Raw genomic sequence first — 20385 nt, forward strand, 5'->3', positions numbered from 1 at the left:
CACGCGGCGCAACGGCGTATCAGAGCGCCACGGAGCTGCACTGGCCTGCAGGCGCCCGAAACCGAGCGACGAGCGGCTTGTGTCGAAGGATTTTTAGACGGCAGACTGAAGTTGGCTTTACGGAGTCGCAAAGGAATCGGTTCCTTTGAGCAAGTCCTTTTCAATGAATCGATCCAACCGATTCGCGCGTTTTTAAAATTCAGCTTGATTCAACATTACTTGCGTTGTTTACATTATAAAAACAGATTAATCAGGGTAAATAAAGTTCACATTCTCAGCACTGTAAATCGAACAGCATCGCATATGAAAAGTCTTTCTTTAAAAAAAATCTCATTATAAAAGCAATAATTCATAACAATTACAACCACACACGTCACCGGTACACTAAACGGGTAAACAAACAGCAGCAAAATGATCGATAGTCACGCAAAGTTTAACACAATAACGCGAATCCAGACACCGGCGAACTCAGTATGAGAGGGTCAGAATAGCGCCGACGGTGTGAATCACTGAATCGGTTTAAACGAGCATTGCATTGGTTGAAACGGACGGCCCAAAGGAATCGGTTCGGCTAACCGAATCGAACTTGCCACAGGGCTGAAAAAAGCGCCTCTGATGCTACGTCACGGCCAGCCGCGCGCTTGTAAACAAAATCCTCCCACGTGACGGCGGAGCAGCGCGAGCCCGCATTGTCCGTTAGAGCCGAGCAGCACAAAGAGGCCCGAGCTGGGAAATAAATAAATAAATAAATAAATAAATAAAAACAAACAAACAAGAAGAGAAATTTAGAAACGACCGACGGCCGCAGATGAACCGCCCGCTGTCGGCACCGCCGGGGCGAAGACGGAGCGAGGGAAGGAAAGATGAACGAGAGAGGAGAGTTTAATCATCCGGGAGGCGGCGCGGAGTCGGAGAGTGGTGTTTATCTCACCCGTCGGCTCTGTTTAGTTTAACCGAACCGACATTCGACACAAAACACGGTTCGGTTTCAGCCTCCGAGGCTCGAGTGGAGGCGGAGGCGGAGGAGAGGCGAGGCGGTCGAGCCGCGCTGTCTTGTTCGGGCAGTTTGTTGTTGTTGGGGCTGCTGAAAGGTGTCGGTTAGCATTAGCTTCGAAGAGGAGCCGCGGACACGCACGGAGAGCCGCGTTTATCCGTGACATGTCATTCGCGATGGAGGATTCTCTGGAGTCCGGTTGGGTTTCGGTTCGGCCGAACGTGTTCGACGAGAAGGAGAAGCACAAGTTCGTCTTCATCGTGGCCTGGAACGACGTGGAGGGCAAGTTCGCCATAACGTGCCACGACCGGACAGTGCAGAAGCGCACCGCCCTCCGGGACTCGCTCGCTGAGGCTGCCGAGGAAGGCGAGTCGGCTCCGGGGGCCGCGGACGATGCGAGCCGGCGGAGCCCGCTCAAAGAGAGGAGGCCTGCGAAAAGCCCAGTGAAGGAGAAAGCTGAGGCGGCGAATGCGGACAAGAGCAGGCCCGCCAGGAGTCCCACTAAAGCGGCTGGGGCCGGGACTGGAGACGCCGTCTCCGGGGACGCGGAGGTGGTGGAGCCGATCAGCGGCGGTGGTTCTCCTGCGGTGGCGGCGGACGACGCGGAGGACTCGGACGCGGGCCTGCGGGAGGACTTCAGCTGGGCCGGCCTGTTCTCCTTCCAGGACGTGCGGGCCGCTCACCTGCAGCTGTGCGCCGTCAACTCGGACCTGGAACCGTGCCTGCCCGCCTTCCCCGAGGAGCCCTCGGCCGTGTGGTCCGTGATCTTCGGCCCCCCTCAGCTCACACAGAGGGAGATGGAGGCTCTTTGCTACCAGCTGCAGGTCTACCTGGGCCACGCGCTGGACACGTGCGGCTGGAAGATCCTCTCGCAGGTGTTGTTCGCCGACAGCGACGACTCAGAGGAGTACTATGAGAGTCTGAGCGAGCTGAGGCAGAAAGGCTATGAGGACGCGCTGCAGAGAGCCAAGAAGAGACTGCAAGAGGTGAGAAGGTTCCTCTGGTGTCTTAACCAACCAGTTACCCCTTTATTGTATGGGTGTTGTGGACTAAATGACCAGCTCTAGTCCTGTAGACCGCCAGCACTCGACCAGCTCGTGTTTTACCTTCTGAACAGATCCAGAAGGGCTAGATCTTCTAACATGACGAGGGCTGGAAACGTTGCCACACATTATCTCGGTGTTCCAGGGGAAGAACCTCTGGAGGTCCACCTCTGGGGGTCAACTTCTGGAGGTCCACCTCTGGGGGTCAACCTCTGGAGGTCCACCTCTGGGGGTCCACCTGCACGACTCCAGAACTACACCCTCAAACACATGGCTCTTTAAGGGTCCTTTAGCAAAGGGAATTGTTCTGTGTAGAACCATGAGTCCTATGTAGAACCTTTTCAAGCTTAAATAGTTTGTCGCATTGGTGGATAAGGTTCTACATAAAAACATGTACAACACATTGGCCATCAATCCAAAGAACCATTTATGCATGAAATGGTTCTATATAGAACTAAGGGACCTTCTGTTGTAACAAGCCTATGCAGAACCATTCTGTTCACTAAAGAACCCTTAAAGAACCAAGGTTTTTAAGAGTGTGGATTTGGCAAACATTGCCTCAAACTACATGTTTAGTTGTTGGGAGTGAGTCTAATAAGATAACGGGTTCTTAAACCACTGTTTATTTCATGGAACGGCAGCCCAGCCCCAGTGTTTGAGGTCCACCTTAACACCTTATTCAACCCAGGAAGGACTAGATAACTGGCTGACGTTAATGTATATCGGGAGCTGGGAACCACTGCATTAGATTTATTGAGTGTAATTAATGTGCCAGGAAAACTCAGAACAGCACCATAAACTCTTGGAAGTCTTTGTTTCCTGGAAATAAACCTCATGCACCGTTTTTCAGTCTACACCTACACCTACACCTTGCCTGCTCCAACACACCTGGTCCAGCTCACAAACGTTTTGTGGGCGTCATTAGACCGCTAAAACACGAAGATGAGGAGTGAAGGTGTTTCCCGGCTCCGGTTCTGCGGGCCCACCTGCCCATACCCTGCTTTAACATGCGTTTCAGCTCACAGTTGACGTGGATATGAGCTGACGATGCGTCTCAGATGCTGAAAAAAGTACAGAACCTTGCTGTGCAGGTGGACTGCAGGACTGGAGCAGTGAAGCCAAGCGTAATCTGAGGTACCCATCCTTCAGCCAGTTGCTGGTGCCAATTTGTTGTCCCTGTTGTGTTTAAAAATGCTGGTCATCGTTGGCAGTCCCGTCAGAGCATCTCTACGGCTTGCATTCCAAAACAGAGATCGCGCATCTGCTATTAATACTTCCATTGATTGGCAAAACCAAGAACTGCAGTGTCATGTTTCTGTCTTGGAGGAGTCATAGTGTCGTAGTGAAGCTGCCTTCTGGTGCATCAAGTCAGAAACTTGTATCCTGTTCTCATGCCGAGAGGAGTGAAAACGGAGGGCCATGCTTTATTGCATGGCGAACAAAGGCTTAATTTATAGCCCACAGACTACTGACGTGAAACGCAGACCCGCAGGACTGTTTCTGAGTGTCCACTAGAGCCGCACGCAGCTCTCAGTATCTTTTTGTTCCCGAAAGCCCCTGAGCTGCCATCTGTTGACCTTTATCCCACTGAAATGCGATCTGCCCTGCTGTTGTCAGCGTTCGGCACTTGAGCGTATTGTAAAGTACATGGCTGTGATCAGCTGGTGCTGCTGTTAGGCTCGAGTGAGCGCGGTCAGCGATGGAGACAATCTGCTCTGAGGACCGTTGGGTCGAGAGGCCTGTAGAGGAATCAAGCTATAATTAGCAAAGCCAAAGTTTGGGTTCCTGGTGAGGAATTTCTTTGCGGATTCATGTCATGGAGCGATAAGTCGAGATAATGAAGAAGACACTGTAACGCTTTACTGTAGGGTACTGATCATAAGGCTTTATGACACCTACATAAGCTTATTATGACAACTGACATAACTCTGCATAAATGTTTATAAATGCTTATTCTGAGCACTGTCGCTCGCAATAATAGTCGCATTGGCCAGTTTTGATAAGTTACCTAAAGTAGCCTTTATGACAGTTGACGCCTTTTGGAATAAGCAATTATAAACAGTTATGTAGGGTTATGTCATGACGAGCTTATGCAGGCCATATGAACAGCATCCAGGATACAGTAAAGTGTTACTGAACACATGATGACTTTTTATTGGTTTTGGAAATGTAGTGAAAGAACATGTAACATTAAGCTTTTTAACTGCACTTCGTCATATTCTTTACTTCATAACTTTAATATTTCATAAGCTACATTCAAAAGGTGGGCGTCTCTACAGTGATATGTTCTGTAAAAAAAAAAAAAAAAAAATTTTGTAAAACAAAATACAAAGAGCATCTACGATTTGACTTCCAGCAGTAAATTGTGAGCATATGGCAAAATGTTTATGATCATAAAACACATTTTCTGTTAATTTGAGGGGAGCTTTTACAAGAAAACACCAACACTTTATATTTATTCATGCAGTTACTGGAAGTAAACCAAATTATAACCTTATTTTAGTCAATCAGTCACTTGTTTACTTATACAGGTGGAGGGGTTAACCTTCTGAGATCAAGGTGGGGGCATGTGAAACACAGTTAAAAGCAGATTAAAATAACATTTTAATGAATGTACATGCATGTTTAAATCGAAACAAAGTGCTTGTTTATACAAAAATGCATTTAGCAGCAGGTTTAATCATTAAAAAACGCTAAAATCAAAACTTTAAAAGTGGACATCATCGTTTACCAAGGCTAGACTGGCTTGATGTAAAGGTGAAAGCCTTAAAACACGAACCTAAAATGACTAACACCGTGCACTTCTTAGGGCTTGAGCTGCACCCCATGCACTGCACTATGTCAAATGAGAGACAGCCTAGCTGTCTGATTCCTCCTCCATATGTCTGATCTCATTACACTGACTGATGCTCCTCCAGCCTCAGTTTCCCTTGTGTGCAGCGGGAAGAAGAAACGGTGGTTTGTGGCAGACGGCCTCCAACTTTCAGCTCGGTTTTGGCCTTTATTTGATCATTTCCTCTGCATAGTTCATACATCCTTTTCTCTCTTTCTTTTTGTTTTGCTCTCTCATTCTTTCAGTGCTGTTGCCGTGCCTTTAGTGTGAGTCATTAGCCAGGGGCCGGCTCATTAGAACTTTATTTGACCCATGCGGTTCTGACTCCTCCAGCCACAGGGTGGAAACACACATTCACACAGTGGATTTAGTTGTGATTGGGCTCCTTTCGGCTCTTAAGGGTTGACTTTGTTAAAACTGGCAGTGAAATCATAATCAGATTCTCTCATAACGGTCTAAGTAGGTTACCTTCTCGTTTTCTTGGAAGTCTAGACAGTAAACAGTCCCAGCTTCCAAGGTCTTTTCAGTCCTGATTTCCTCATAGTTAGCTTTCGGTCATAACTCAATAGAATACGTTTTGCGACACAGCAAAAATAAGGACTGCCTCGAGTTAATGTTTTTATTTTCTGAGCATTTTGAACGTTTAATGTTATAAAAATGACGTATTTTATAATAACATGCTGGTGATTAGTGAATATGTGAATATGTAGAGGTGAATAGGCGCTTATGAGCAGAGTGCTCTTCCTCCCTGCTCTCAGTTTTGTGGTAAACAGGAAGCAGTGTTTTTAAAATAGGTATAGGTTTATTACACTCTCTGCATTATTATCTGTACTAAACTGAAATGCTTTATTTGCTCCAGCTTTCAATGCCTGCCAAATCGAGAGGATGGATCTGACTGATGCAGTACTATACGCTGTATTATTACACTCCTAGTTAGCATGTCTAAACATACAAACTCTTCTTTAAAGATAAAATGACTCTAATTTGTTTTTCATGAGCTAACTGTAGCTATAGCCATGATGATGATCTATATGCAGCCTAAATCATTAATGAGCTTTACTTTACTCAATGCAAAAGCTTTAACTACCTGTGCGTCTAGGCTTTGAGTGCAGTGTTGTTTGAAGTGCAGAGATGGCATGATTTGTGTAAGTTAATAATTCATCAGGCTGTCCTTGTCAATACAGCTCAGTCTGATTGGTTATTAAACCTCTATTGCTCTATATTTGGTATTTTGCCCTTCTGAAGTTGTTTTTATTGATTAAATCTAAGTGCTATATTACCATGGTGACCTTGTCTGGCCATTATCTTGTGCCTAGGCTGAACAATACCAGTGACCAAAATACATACACTTTTGCCGACATAAACACAAGCAAGTACTCCCTGTACTGTTTTAATAAACAATGCAGACAGAGGCAGGGGAACACCGAATACAGAGGGGGTGAAGAAGAGTAAGAGTGAGTGTGCATTTCAGGTGGAATAGAAAAAAGGTGTGAAGGAAGAAAGGGGTATGAGGACGGAGAAGTAAAGATTAAGAGTAATCGTGCTGTAGGCGTGAAGAGAATCAAAGCTTAAAGGGTGTTTAAACCAACAAAGGCAGGAAGCCATTGCGGCCTGTGTGAAAGGTTTCCAGACAGGATGCCGTGACATAGAAAAGTCCTAAGTGTGTATTGGCCAGCTGTTAGTTCAGCCAGTGAAAATGGCCTGGCTGTCGTCATGGACTGCAGCTTGGATAAACACATGCAGTAGAGGTGGGTGACAGGGCAAGATCTTTGACTCTACCAAACAGCAATAATTGAGGAAACAGGCTCACCATGGCTCTGAAAGGTAAGGCGTGATGGTGTTTACACGCTCAAAGCACACATAGTGTTTTACATGCACCAGAGGTGGGAACAAATCACTAAGTTGCAAGTAACAAGTAAGTCTCCAGTCTTGACATTCGAGGCCCGAGTCAAATCCCAGGCCCCGAGTCAGGTAAAGAGAGTCGAGTCCTGGGTCGGTACAGTCTTGGTTCAAGTCCTAAGTCAGTACTGCGGAGTCTCTTGCGGAGTCTCTTGCGGAGTCTCTTGCGGAGTCTCTTGCGGAGTCTCTTGCGGAGTCTCAAGTCAATACAGGCAGGTCTCATGTGGAGTCTCAAGTCAATACAGGCAGGTCTCATGTGGAGTCTCATGTGGAGTCTCAAGTCAATACAGGCAGGTCTCATGTGGAGTCTCAAGTCAATACAGGCAGGTCTCATGTGGAGTCTCTTGTGGAGTCTCAAGTCAATACAGGCAGGTCTCACGTGGAGTCTCAAGTGGAGTCTCAAGTCAATACAGGCAGGTCTCATGTGGAGTCTCAAGTGGAGTCTCATGTGGAGTCTCATGTCAATACAGGCAGGTCTCATGTGGAGTCTCTTGTGGAGTCTCAAGTCAATACAGGCAGGTCTCACGTGGAGTCTCTTGTGGAGTCTCAAGTCAGTACAGGCAGGTCTCATGTGGAGTCTCTTGTGGAGTCTCAAGTCAATACAGGCAGGTCTCATGTGGAGTCTCAAGTGGAGTCTCAAGTCAATACAGGCAGGTCTCATGTGGAGTCTCAAGTCAATACAGGCAGGTCTCATGTGGAATCTCAAGTCAATACAGGCAGGTCTCATGTGGAATCTCAAGTCAATACAGGCAGGTCTCATGTGGAGTCTCAAGTGGAGTCTCGAGTCAATACAGGCAGGTCTCATGTGGAGTCTCAAGTCAATACAGGCAGGTCTCATGTGGAATCTCAAGTCAATACAGGCAGGTCTCATGTGGAGTCTCAAGTGGAGTCTCGAGTCAATACAGGCAGGTCTCATGTGGAGTCTCAAGTCAATACAGGCAGGTCTCATGTGGAGTCTCAAGTGGAGTCTCAAGTCAATACAGGCAGGTCTCATGTGGAGTCTCTTGTGGAGTCTCAAGTCAATACAGGCAGGTCTCATGTGGAGTCTCTTGTGGAGTCTCAAGTCAATACAGGCAGGTCTCATGTGGAGTCTCTTGTGGAGTCTCAAGTCAATACAGGCAGGTCTCTTGTGGAGTCTCTTGTGGAGTCTCAAGTCAATACAGGCAGGTCTCATGTGGAGTCTCTTGTGGAGTCTCAAGTCAATACAGGCAGGTCTCATGTGGAGTCTCAAGTGGAGTCTCGAGTCAATACAGGCAGGTCTCATGTGGAGTCTCAAGTCAATACAGGCAGGTCTCATGTGGAATCTCAAGTCAATACAGGCAGGTCTCATGTGGAGTCTCAAGTGGAGTCTCGAGTCAATACAGGCAGGTCTCATGTGGAGTCTCAAGTCAATACAGGCAGGTCTCATGTGGAGTCTCAAGTGGAGTCTCAAGTCAATACAGGCAGGTCTCATGTGGAGTCTCTTGTGGAGTCTCAAGTCAATACAGGCAGGTCTCATGTGGAGTCTCTTGTGGAGTCTCAAGTCAATACAGGCAGGTCTCATGTGGAGTCTCTTGTGGAGTCTCAAGTCAATACAGGCAGGTCTCTTGTGGAGTCTCTTGTGGAGTCTCAAGTCAATACAGGCAGGTCTCATGTGGAGTCTCTTGTGGAGTCTCAAGTCAATACAGGCAGGTCTCATGTGGAGTCTCATGTGGAGTCTCATGTGGAGTCTCATGTGGAGTCTCATGTGGAGTCTCATGTGGAGTCTCATGTCAATACAGGCAGGTCTCAAGTGGAGTGTCAAGTCAATACAGGCAAGTCACACGTGGAGTCACACGTGGAGTCACACGTCAATACAGGCGAGTCTCTTGTGGTGTCTCAAGTCAGGACAGGCAGAGTCAGGACAGTGGTGTCTCTGTTCAAGTCCTGAGCCCCTGGTCGAGCCCTAGTCTCAAGTCCTAAGCAAGTCAGTGTGCATTCTTTAGCTGATTTAAGGCTATTTCGACACTGATCACCAAAATAAAGGTAATGGCAGCGTGTTAGTTGTGTGTGATTGTATATTATTTTTGTATTGATATTTTGTCAACATTGGGCACATAGGATTTAACATAAAAACTAGTTCAGCAGTAAAATTAGCTGCTACTTTCAACTAAATTTAGACAACAACAGAAATCAAAATGACGCAGCTGAGCTGAACAAAGTTTACAGGAAAGACAGCAAAATGATGGTGAATGTATGAAGCTGAAGTTGGCTTTTTATTTGCCAGTCGAGTCTCAAGTCATCAGATTTGTGACTAAAAGTACTAAAAGAGTAATTCTGGCTCTGAGGTCCTGTTATCATTTTTATAACCAGACTGGCTTCATGAACTCATTTCAGGTGAAAGTCCTCCAGCGTCTCTCTTGGTAAACCAGTCTTTTAATAGAACGTCATTAATTAGTGACGCTGACGTCTATTAAAATGATCAGAAGCACAAAACACTGAAGGTAAACAGTTTCCATCAGGGAGAACCGAGTGGCTCTGAAATCACTTTTTACACACAAGCAAAGTTTCAGTTTCAGATTTATTTACAACTTAGTTCCAAGTTTAAGTTGAATAAAAACTGGCTTTAAACTCAGGATCACAGATGAGCTCCTTTACTATGTTGATCTGTAGGCGTCTGTTCATAAACATAAACCAGCCCAAACTCATTTACTATAAAATGAAATGGTGTTTGTAGAAATTCAGAAAAAAGCCGCGTCAGTCTCGACTGCATATGTGGACATATTTCTATATTGAGCTCTATTTACACAAAGTTAGGTTAGTTCATCATTTATGTTGAACAGACTCTCCCAAAGTTTTACGCTGCTGCGCTGACGTTGAACCGCGTGCTGCACTGGGTCGGTATGACCAACAGGTCAAAACCAGCTCTAAACAAAGTGACCGCTGGGCCCTGATTGGTGCTCTGGCTTTGCGCTTCTTTCGTTTTGACATGTTACGTTTTTATACACACAGAAACCAAAAGGAGGGACAAATTTCTCAAAATGTAGGAGGGAAAAGTCGGATATTAGACTCTGAAATGTAGTGGAGTGAAAGGAAAAAGTCGCCCAGAACGGAGAAACTTCAGTACAGATACACGTAAAAAAACTACTGTAATGAATTACATTTACTTTGTTACTGTCCACCGCTGCAAAGAAAAGGGTCTCAACAACTCTCTTTTGTTTTTCCCTCGCAAAAAATGAAACTTCAGTATCAGCTTCTGTTTAAACACAAGCTTTCCCAGGAATTGTACTCTGTCACCCGCAGGTAAACTGCTGTATCGGTTTTACTGGAATTTTGACTCTGGCTTGCGTTCAGATTTAAACAGTTGAAAAAGGCTTGAAATGGCTGCTTGTTTGACAGTGGCCAAAGGCCATTAACTCATGTCCTGGACAGTGCACTATGTCAGTAATGGGCCTTTTGGGACTCCATCCCAGTGTACTGGAACATTTAATCTCACAACTTCACTGTTTCCTTTATGGCATCACCGGTCCTGTTCTGTGCTCTGGTTCTCGCGGGAACAGCCCCATTTGGAACATTCTGCCAGCTTCCGTCAGCTGTTGGTGTCAGAGTTTTCGGAGGGGGAAGGGGAGGTGAGAGCTGAGATTTCCCAGACTCCTCTGTGATTGCAGAATGACGGAGTGTGCCGAAGCTAGGGCAGGTTGGCAGTAAAGTACTGTCTTATCAGACACAGCTGGGAATGCCCGATAATATAAAATATGCAAAAGCCTTCACTATGGCCTCCTCCTTGTCACAGAGAAACTTGGGCCATTTGAATATTCAAAGTGTTTGGATTCTTTAACACTTACTTATATCACTTGAAAGACTTTATAGTAGACTGTTACAGTTCCCTCGGCCAATGACCTGCTTTAGGTAATTCCTAAATGTGTGTGAGTGTGTGTGGAGCGGTCATGTGTCAGATGGGAACTCCTGGTGTAAGTGAATCGGGCCTTGGTAGTTAAAATGTTATGTGTCTGGAATTTTCGTCTCTGTCTGACCATCAGGCTTTGTTTGACGGCATGCTAAGATCACAGAGTGTCCTACCTCTATGGATACTGTTCTGGTTCTTTCAGCTGGCCTGCTGCTCATAATTGGGCTATGGCTGCTGTTGGGTACAAGCAGTGTTCTTGCAATTGCTTTCCTTTTGTTTCATAGCTGATGGTGAACGGAGTAAGAAGAGTCTTCCACCCTACAGAAAGTCTGAGTATTAGCTGCATGTTGGCACCAGCTGTGTTACATTAGAGTTGAGCTAAACTCTGCAGGGGATACAGACGTCCCTGGAAATAGTCGATTTGTTAATTTGTGGTCTATAGCATGTTCTGAACAAGTCAAGACAGCAGTATAGCAGTGTAACGTCATTACATGGCTATGTATTTAGTGTTGCACAGAGTAGTAATTTCAGTATTACGTTATGCAGTGTTTTCCCACAGATCTGAAACGAGTCTCGGGGAGCACTGTGGAGGCAACCCAAGCAAAGCCGTCTGAGCTGGATACAGTGCACCACAAATCCCACCTGAGTATAGCTAAATTCTGATCTGACCGACCCCATCATCCCCTAAGGCGTAGAAAACAACCCGTCAGAGTGGGACAGGTTACCGTGTAGTGACAATGAGTGCGTATAAATGCACTGAATAATCTGATCACAATCAGATTTCTGCAGTTGTCTGTAAACACCAGACTCCAGTCTAGAAATCTGATAAAGAAATCCAATAAAAGAGCTGGATTTTAGCTCAGTAATCCGATTTCTCAGTGCATGTATATTCGTACTCCGGTTGCAAAGCAGAAATCTGATTACTGCCTGACTCATGTAAACCCAGAGTTTCCCGTCATTTGATTACTCAAGCATGTAAACGCGTTGATCAGATTACTGGCAAAATCAGATTTTCTGCTGTTGTCAGATTATTGAGTGCATGTATATGCAATCAGTAATGGCTATTGTTAGATCACAGATAAATATAAATAATAATAAATAAAATAAATATGAAAGTATAAGAAAATGCCACGTAAAGAAATTGGCTGTCCAAAATTGTTAACATTTTGCTTTTAAAATCTGTTAAATTAATTTTTTTTCCCCAGATTGTTTTGGTTTGGGATAATCGCCCAGTGCAGTGTTGATAAAGAGAGATGTTAGCTTTCATCTGTTTGATACTAAAACTGTATTTCTGCACACACTCCTCCTTCACCATTACAGTCCAGTACAGCAACCGAATTACTGCCGCCACCTGCCCCAGCCTGCAGCCGATCTCACCATCGTGAACAAGACCGCAAGATGCTTAAACTCCTCCACTTGGGGCAGTGTTTGCAAGTAACCCTGTCTTATAAGCTTGTGAGTCTAAGACTATGTAAACATGGTTGATGGTGACAGACAGTGGTGGTAAGACCTGAGTACATGCCATAACTGATTTCTTGATTCAGCACCATACAGTCCAGCTAACTGGGAGAGTCCAGTCTCTGTCCCAGGCTGTCCAAAGCCCAGATTTCTATGATGGTAGTGAGGGTGGTCAGTCCATCTTTGCAAGGGGAGAAGGACTAGACAATTTATGCAAAGCTAAACTCTGGTCTAGAATGTCACTCTGTCATGTTGTGAGATCGGACCAGCTTTACAGACCACTGGTTAAAAATCCCATTGAAAGTAATGAGAAATGGTCACACACATCTTTTGTATTTGGCTTGTTTTGGACGTTGATGGCACTCCAGTCTCCCACAGTGCATTTTCGCCCCTGAAAATGAAAATTAAGCAGCTCTCTACAGCTAAAATAAAGACCCTAACATGTTTACTGCCAGCTGCTCATTATATCCTAGCCAGTATTGAGGGTTCCCTGCATTTTAAAAGCAGATTTGGAGCCAGAGGGTGTAGTTTGTGGGTGCCAGAGGGTGGCAAATAACTTCTGACTTGACTGAAACAGTGTTGTCCAGCTCTGTAGTACAGATGTACATTCTGAGTAATTTTGATGTTCGTGAATCACAAGTGGTGCATGGAGTTGCACCAACATAGCAGCACACAGAGGAATGTGCTTGAAAACAATTCATCATTCAGAAACAGCCAAGTTGGTGGGTTTTCATGTTGGGTGAGTAACAGCGGCTGCCGTTTTAGGTGAAATAATAGAGCTGTGAACTTGTGTCACGTTGGAAGCTGATGATGACTCTTGGACTTTGTTCATATTAGCAGGTTGAAGCGGCACAAATCAATTTTTTTTTGCTCTAATGTGACTCAGATCTGGTGTTTTCAGGGCTGTGGACGCAAATCTGATCTTTTCAAATCCCACCTGAGCCACTTTCATATGTGGTCCTAGATTGGATACGTATCTGGTTCGTGGCCATGTGACCTTAATTTGACACTCAGATCAGAATTCATGTGCTTTTTCCACTGTTCGTGGCCATCATTCAGCGTTACCATGGCAACAGCGCCGGACAGAAGTTTGAAGCCTGTAAACGGTGGAAAAGCAGCTCATCTCACCTTCTTCTCCTCCGTCTGGCTCTAATAATGAAGCTGAGAGCTGATCAGAGTTAATGATCTTCTCAGCGAAGCTCGTTCTGCTCGTTAGTTTGTGCTGATGATGCAGTGATTCAGTCACGTGACGTTACTAGTTGGATGAGCTCCTGTTAGTAGGATGAGCTCCCGAGGGTCATTTCTGGATGTCGGTTCGTCACATTAATAACAGATTTGAATCTCTTACCTAAACAAGTGTGAACCATCGTGTCAGAGATTGGATCTGAGCAAAAAATTCGATTTGAGTAATGAGGCTTGTAATGTGAACGTAGCCTTGGTTTTCTACGCAAGGTATTTTCTCCTCAGTGGATGACAGTGTGGCAGTGTGTTCATGCTCAGTCACTTATGTTCAGGATTAGGAAAGCATATCGCAAATACAAGCAAAACCGTTGCGTTTCACTGAATTGGTGGCCTGTGACTTCTCAATACCTGGCGCCTTGACTGCTTAACTGACCGGTTAGACCATGTGTGTTCCTTCTCTGCAGAATAGCAGAGAAACTCGACGATGTGAAATAAAATGGGGTGGATGGATCGCTTGAGTGCTGTAGTTTTCACGTTTTTACAAAAAAAAAAGAGTGAAGGAGATGAACTGGGGATTTCTGCTCTAGAGAATGCTGATGTCGGTGCTGCGGTGCAGTTCGTTTTAGAGTGCTAAAGCAAACTGAGCTGCCCTTTCTCTATGGCCCGGCTGTGAGTTTGAGTGAGAGGTAGCCTAATTCCTCCGAGATGGTTGTGGTTAACCGTGTGTGTGTGTGTGTGTGTGTGTGTGTGTGTGTGCCCTTGGTGACTGACTGCTCTGGTCACGGTTCAGTTGCATGTACTGTGTAGAGAGCAGTAGAGAAAGGTTGTGTGAGAGATGAACTTCCCGTGTGATGTCTTAAACTGAGATGGTGCCGAGACCTCTGTCTGGTTGGCTGAATTTGGTCTGGTTCAGCCTTGCGTGACGGATAACTGTTTCAGACTGTATTCGAAAGTGCCTTTCTCTTTCTGCCTCGCGGTCAAACTTTGTGCATGTAAGACAGGGGGTTGCCCACACTAAGCAGCTTTAAATTTAACTTATTAATACAAAACCATCTGTTCGTGAATTATATTCCTCTGAATGTAGGAGAGCCTTATTCGGGCCTTAAATGCAGCCTGAGAATTTTCTGTGAGGCGTCACGTTTTGAGTCCGACCCCAACCAGAGCCTGACAATTTTGTGCGAACCCAGTCTTTAAGTTTTGAGCCCATAAATGACCAAAGCCCCAGAAATTCTGTCTCAAACTGACCAAAATTGGCTTGTCATCACCCAAAGTGCAGAATAAAACCTGGTATTTCTAATAAAAGCGGCTCTTACGTTACCACGTAGCAACAATAAAGCATCTTTAGATTATGGGTAAATACTTAAAATATACTTAAAAAGGAAAATAATATGATGAAATAATCAGCTGTTCAGTACGTGTACGTTCTGCTCATATCATCACTGTCCAAAGTAAAACATGTATCTCCAAAGTGTAACTTTACAGGAGTTTTTTAACTTTTTAATAGAAGTATGTTAACGTAAAAAGAGTTTATTCCAAGTGATTTGGGAGCATTTCAATTTGTCCATCCATCATGAAATTTTCACATAATGTAAAGGGCAGCTGTCTTTTGAATAATGTATAAAAATAAAAATGGAGATGCATGGTTTTCTTTGCACAGCGACGATATCAGACATTAAAAAGGAGGAGGCTGGTTAAAGTGGTTAAAATATTATTGGGAATCTTGTAATGCTCAGCATGGCGTCTGCTTGTGGGGAAAGTTGCCGCCCTTCAATAAAATGAGCCAATAAGTTTGCTGTTTAAGCTGAAAGAGGGGAAAGGCCTCCCTTTGTTCTGGAAATCTGTGGAAGTGCAGTAGCCAGAACAAGCCGAAGAATCACGTTTTTCATCTGTTATTTGAGCCAAACGCCATAAACTATTCATGCCAGGGGAATTAAATTAAAATTCAGTAAGGTCCAGTTAGAGAAAATTTCCTCAAGGTTGAACATCATAATGTCCAACTGGCATCATGACTCAGCGCCATATACTGTTTACTGAAGAAGCCGAGTAGGAATATCAACATCTTATACAGTAACAGCTGAATATCAGATCAGATAAAGTCCAGTTCAGTCAGATTTCAACAACATTTACTGTCAGTTTATCTTTTTAGATCATGTCATGTCTCTGACTCACTTTCTTCTCTGACACCTTGTCCCTCCCCTGTGTGTGCATCATTCACCCGAGGCTCAGTGCTCATTGTAGTGCACAGATCTGATTGGCTGAGTAGCGTCATGTGTGATATTTACAATGTGATTGGTCTGTGAGTCTCCCTGGCCTGTAAAACTACTGTAAAGACTAGAAAAGCTACGCCGATTAAAACAGGACCACCCCATCGAAATTGAACAATTCTCCATAGTTTATCGTTTATAGGTCCAGGTCCACATAGGACAGCATGTGGGTCTGGGCTTGGACCACGCTCCACCTATTAGTGACCCCTGATTTATGCTCATTTTAATTGGAATTTAACACTTGATTTCAACTATGTGTTTGAAACGATAATATAGGTTTTGGTGTCAGCTTTATGGGTCCCTTCACATTCAAAGAGGTAGGAGTCTGAACAAGGCACAGTACAAGGCAGCCAGTCAGCTCTGGGAATCAAAGACAGAACCTGGGAAATGGTCATCAAAAAATTTATTATGATTGTTGTTGGCATGTGAAGCTACGTGGGCATCTTAAGTGGCCCTTAAGGAAAACAGGAAAACTGTAGTAAATGGACCCTTCAGCAAACTCATTCATGAAACAGAGCTTCAGAACAACATCCGAGTTCTTTAGTCTGGATGAACTTTGGATAATGTGCTGTTCTTGTGCTGATGTACTATGTACGATGTGTTAGCCTTCACCAGTTTAATTGTACAGCTCTATTTTTGGACCAAACAAATCAAATATATTTGCTCTTTTGGCTACATTAACATGTCCACTCTTGTATTGATTTTCTGCAATTCACACATCCGTTTCCTAATAAGCACGAGTCTCTTAAACGTTTGCTATATGCTATATAATTGTCAAAAACACAAGTTAAAGTACAGTAAATTAAGTTAATTAAAGTACAGTAAAAGAAGAAAGTATAGGGGAAAACTACAGCAGGACGAAATGCAGGAAGAGGCTTTTTAATTCAGTGCTACTGCAGCCCTCCATACATACTTAGGCTACTGATACTCTATTACTATCGCTAATAGGCAGACCGCGGTCCGAATCCGGACCCAGACGCTGACCTATGCGGAGCTATAGCCAATAAACTGTGGAGAATTATTTCATTTCGATGGGGTGGTCCTGTTTTAATCGGCGTAACGTTTCTAGCCTTTACAGTAGCTTTAGCGGCTGGAGACTCACAGACCAATCGCATGCACTGTAAATGTCACACGTGGCGCTACTCAGCCAATCAGATCTGCATTACGATGAGCTCTGAGACTTGAGTGAGTGACGCCACACAGGGGAGGACGAGGCGAGAAACAGCAGTCAGAGGAGAAAGTGAGTCAGAGGAAAGTTATTTCACATGACGTGATCTGAAAAGAGAAGCTGACAGTAAATGTTGTTGAAATCTGACTGAACTGGACTTTATTTGATCTGATATTCAGCTGTTACTGTACAAGATGTTGATATTCCTACTCGGCTACTTCAGTAAACAGTATATGGCACTGAGTCATGCAAGTAAGTTAGACATTATGATGTTCTGGACCTTCACTTGAGGATATTTTCTCTAACTGGACCTTCATGAATTTTAATTAAAGACCCTTGCCCTATTGGTTTCCCATTAGGAGGATAATATTAAAAAAAAAACTGGGATAAAGAGCAATAGTGTAGAGTGAGAAGGAGTCATGCATGAAAGTATGAAACATCTGTTTTGCCGGCGTCCTGCTAATGTGTGAATTTAATGCGAGGGGAGGAGCAACACGCACACCCTCTAACAGCTTGTGTAGGTGCGATCCATATTAATGCAGTAATGTGTCATAAAAACTGAGAAACGCACAGTGGCATCCACTGTGGGGCTGTGTGATATGGACAAAATGACCTGCTGTCTTTATATTGCATATGAGATTGTTTTGTCCTTTTGAAATGTGTTTTGGCTAAAATTGTTTGTTTAATGAATCATGTGTCTTGATTTATCCAAACATCCACATCACATTGGTCACAATTGAGCCAATTTGCATATTACATGCTTGCAATATTATTATTGTAAAAGCCAGCATTGCAATAATGACTAACAAACAACATGCTGTGTAGCCCTAATAGAAAGCCTGCTGTACCTACGTAGCTAACACATGCGCACACACACACACACAGGCGCACACACATTTTCTAAATCGCTTATCCTTCTGGGTGGTGGGGCCTACAAAGCTCATTTGGATCAATAATAAACATATATGGCTCGTCCTAGTCATCAAATTTAGTTTTGTGTCTAATGGAATTGGTGTGTTTTTCGCTGCTGTCGGAACCAAATACATCTACAGTGCCTGTAGACTATTTTACAACAGTTAGTCCCGGCCTCGCAAGCCGATTGGTTGGCAGGTGTTCTAACCGTGTTGTTATTTCACCATAACATCACACCACAAACACCGTTGCTAAGCAACAACTCTGTCAGTTGTAGGAGACGCTCAAGCCATTTGAACGTTTTTACTTCTTACTTTGCCACAAACAGAAAACAGACACTGTTATGGTCACATCTGGCCGACAACCAATTTGGTCTGACTCTGAAGACGAGACGACACTTAATTCCCAAACTGTCGTCACCGCTGAGCAGACAGAACAGTTAAACAACCTGGAATCAGCCAGAAATGAACCCAACACCATTCGCCAAACTAAACGGGCTGTAAGAAGCTTTACAGACCGGCTGGAACAAAACAACATTAATACTGATCTGGGAAAAATGACAAAACTGAGCTGAACTTGATATTGAGGCAGTTTTATGGCTCAGTCCTAAGTTCAAAAGGCGGGGCTTACAGCAGGCTGAGCAGTGAGTGGGCGGAGCTTGTTACTCTGACGTAGCAACAAGCTGCTCATTAAGGAGCTATAATTTGGAGGAAGGAGCTGAACATTAAAACATTCAACGCCGCGTTCACGGCCAGTTTATTCATTTCTTACTGTATTTATTTAACTGTTGTATAAAATCAACAGAACACTCAAGGTTGTGTGTTAATGTGACCAAATCACAGCCATGATGTTACTATGTGTTCTGTTGCTTAAATAACATGTCAAGTTACTTGCTTTTATTTGCAAATTTGTTGCTTTTTAAAAATAACATGCTGCTTTCTACATGAGCTCAGTGGCAGCTTCTTGATGGTGAGGTACATCATGGAGGTTATAATGATTTCAGCACAGTAAGTATATAGCAGTTCTGTCTCTTCTAAGAGTTTCTTGCTTACTGTACCTTATAGAAACTGACGAAGCCGACACTGATGAAAACTAGACACCTGTATGCCTCCTATCTGACCGAAATGACCAGGCAGGGGGTGGGGCTAATGTGTGCACACACCATAACTTAAATAGCTGGCCCTTTTCTGCAGTTTGTTTGCAGTTTCCACACACTTATAAAGATACCTTAGTAAAGGGAAAGGTTCTGTTTAGTGCCTCTATATAGAACCATTTCATGATTAAGTGGTTTTTCAGATGAATAGAGAATTATGTTAAGCCTGTAATAGTAGAGGAACCCCTATATAGAATAATTTTCAAAAGATATACAGCTGTATAACAATATACAGCACATTCTCCATCAAACTGAAGAGCAGTTTCACCATGCAAAGAACCATTTAGGTTCAAAGTGGTTCTAAAAAGAACCATTTGCCTTTACTGGGGGGGGCATAGGCTGGAGGTTAGGAAATGAGCCATGTGAACTTAAGGCCTCCAGCTCGATCCCCAGAGCCGACAGTACTGACTGAAGTGTCCTTGAGCAAGACACCTAACCCCCAACTGCTGCGGATAGGGCTGCCCACCGCCCTGGGTAAGTGTGCTCACTGCCCCCTAGTATGTGAGCATTCAAAAAGGGTTCTGCAGTTGCTACAGTGTCCAGCTTGTAATAATAGAAGAAATCTTTGTGGTTCTATATAGAACCGTTTTCAATAAGGTTCTATATAGAACCACAAACACATTCTCCATCAATCTGAAGAACCCTTTCATGATGCAACAAACCCTTTAATCATGCAAAGGGTTCTTTTGTGTGTTCATTGGTCTATATAGAACCATTTTCTTTACTAAGGAACTTGGAGAACCATCATTTTTAAGTGTGTAGTGATCGTATAGTCTTGATGCCTCAAAACAAACAAAATAAGAGAGAATTTTAGGACTGGGGCTGGTCTGATCCTTACAGTGTAAATATTTTTTGCTTTTTTTGTTTGTGTGTGTGTGTGTGTGTGTGTGTGTGTGTGTGTGTGTGTGTGTGTGTGTATATATATGTATATATATATGTCCCTTTGCTGCTGCTGTGGCACTGTACATTTCCCCATTTGTGGGACTAATAAAGGCCTATCTTATCTGCAAGAGATGTTTGATTGTGTTATTGCAGTTACTGGAGATCCCCAGTTAATCCCCAGTCACTGCAGTTAAATTTAGTGTCTAATGGCCAGGGTGAGAAAACTTATTCTCTTTTTTTTTTCTAGCACTAAATTCTTGTTAGGACTTATTTTTGCAAGATGACCAGGGTTCAGCTGTTTGACTGGGTTTGGTCACTGCGGCAGAGGAGGTACCAGAAGACGGCGTCTGTTGAAATGTGGTGATCTGACTTCTGTCTCTGAGCTGGTCTTGGGGCATCTGTTCTCAGTTCTTGGTTTGAACAAAACATGTTTTCATTTGTGAGCTCGGTTCTTTCACTACAGAGGGAAAACCTGCAGAACAGACACAGCAGCTTCAGTAAAAGACGGTGTGCCTCACCATCCGTCATGAGCGTGTATGTAAAGTAGGAGCTGGAAGGTAAACCGCGACTGGCTTGGGCTCATTGTTGGTGGCCGGTTGAGAAGTTGCTGCATGTAGGTAGCCGACATCATCAAGTTGGCTGTATGTTCCACAAGATATTCTGTGAATGAGATCATCTTGTCCAGCCATAGCTTTGTTCCTTTGGTTCGGAGTGATCTAGCCAGCTTGCAGG

At 44.1% G+C, this 20385-nt stretch overlaps 1 protein-coding gene across 1 annotated transcript in view; it reads left to right on the forward strand.

Annotated features, from left to right (window-relative positions):
- The window catches only part of jmy (junction mediating and regulatory protein, p53 cofactor), a 56031-nt gene continuing 35646 nt past the window's right edge, over nt 1-20385 (forward strand). Inside the window, exon 1 of the mRNA XM_017684568.2 lies at nt 1-1980. Coding sequence (XP_017540057.1) covers nt 1159-1980 — 822 coding nt within the window. The 5' untranslated portion in view covers nt 1-1158. The remainder of the gene's footprint in view (nt 1981-20385) is intronic.

Source organism: Pygocentrus nattereri, chromosome 16 (genome assembly GCF_015220715.1).
Source record: "Pygocentrus nattereri isolate fPygNat1 chromosome 16, fPygNat1.pri, whole genome shotgun sequence".
Classification (NCBI taxonomy): domain Eukaryota; kingdom Metazoa; phylum Chordata; class Actinopteri; order Characiformes; family Serrasalmidae; genus Pygocentrus; species Pygocentrus nattereri.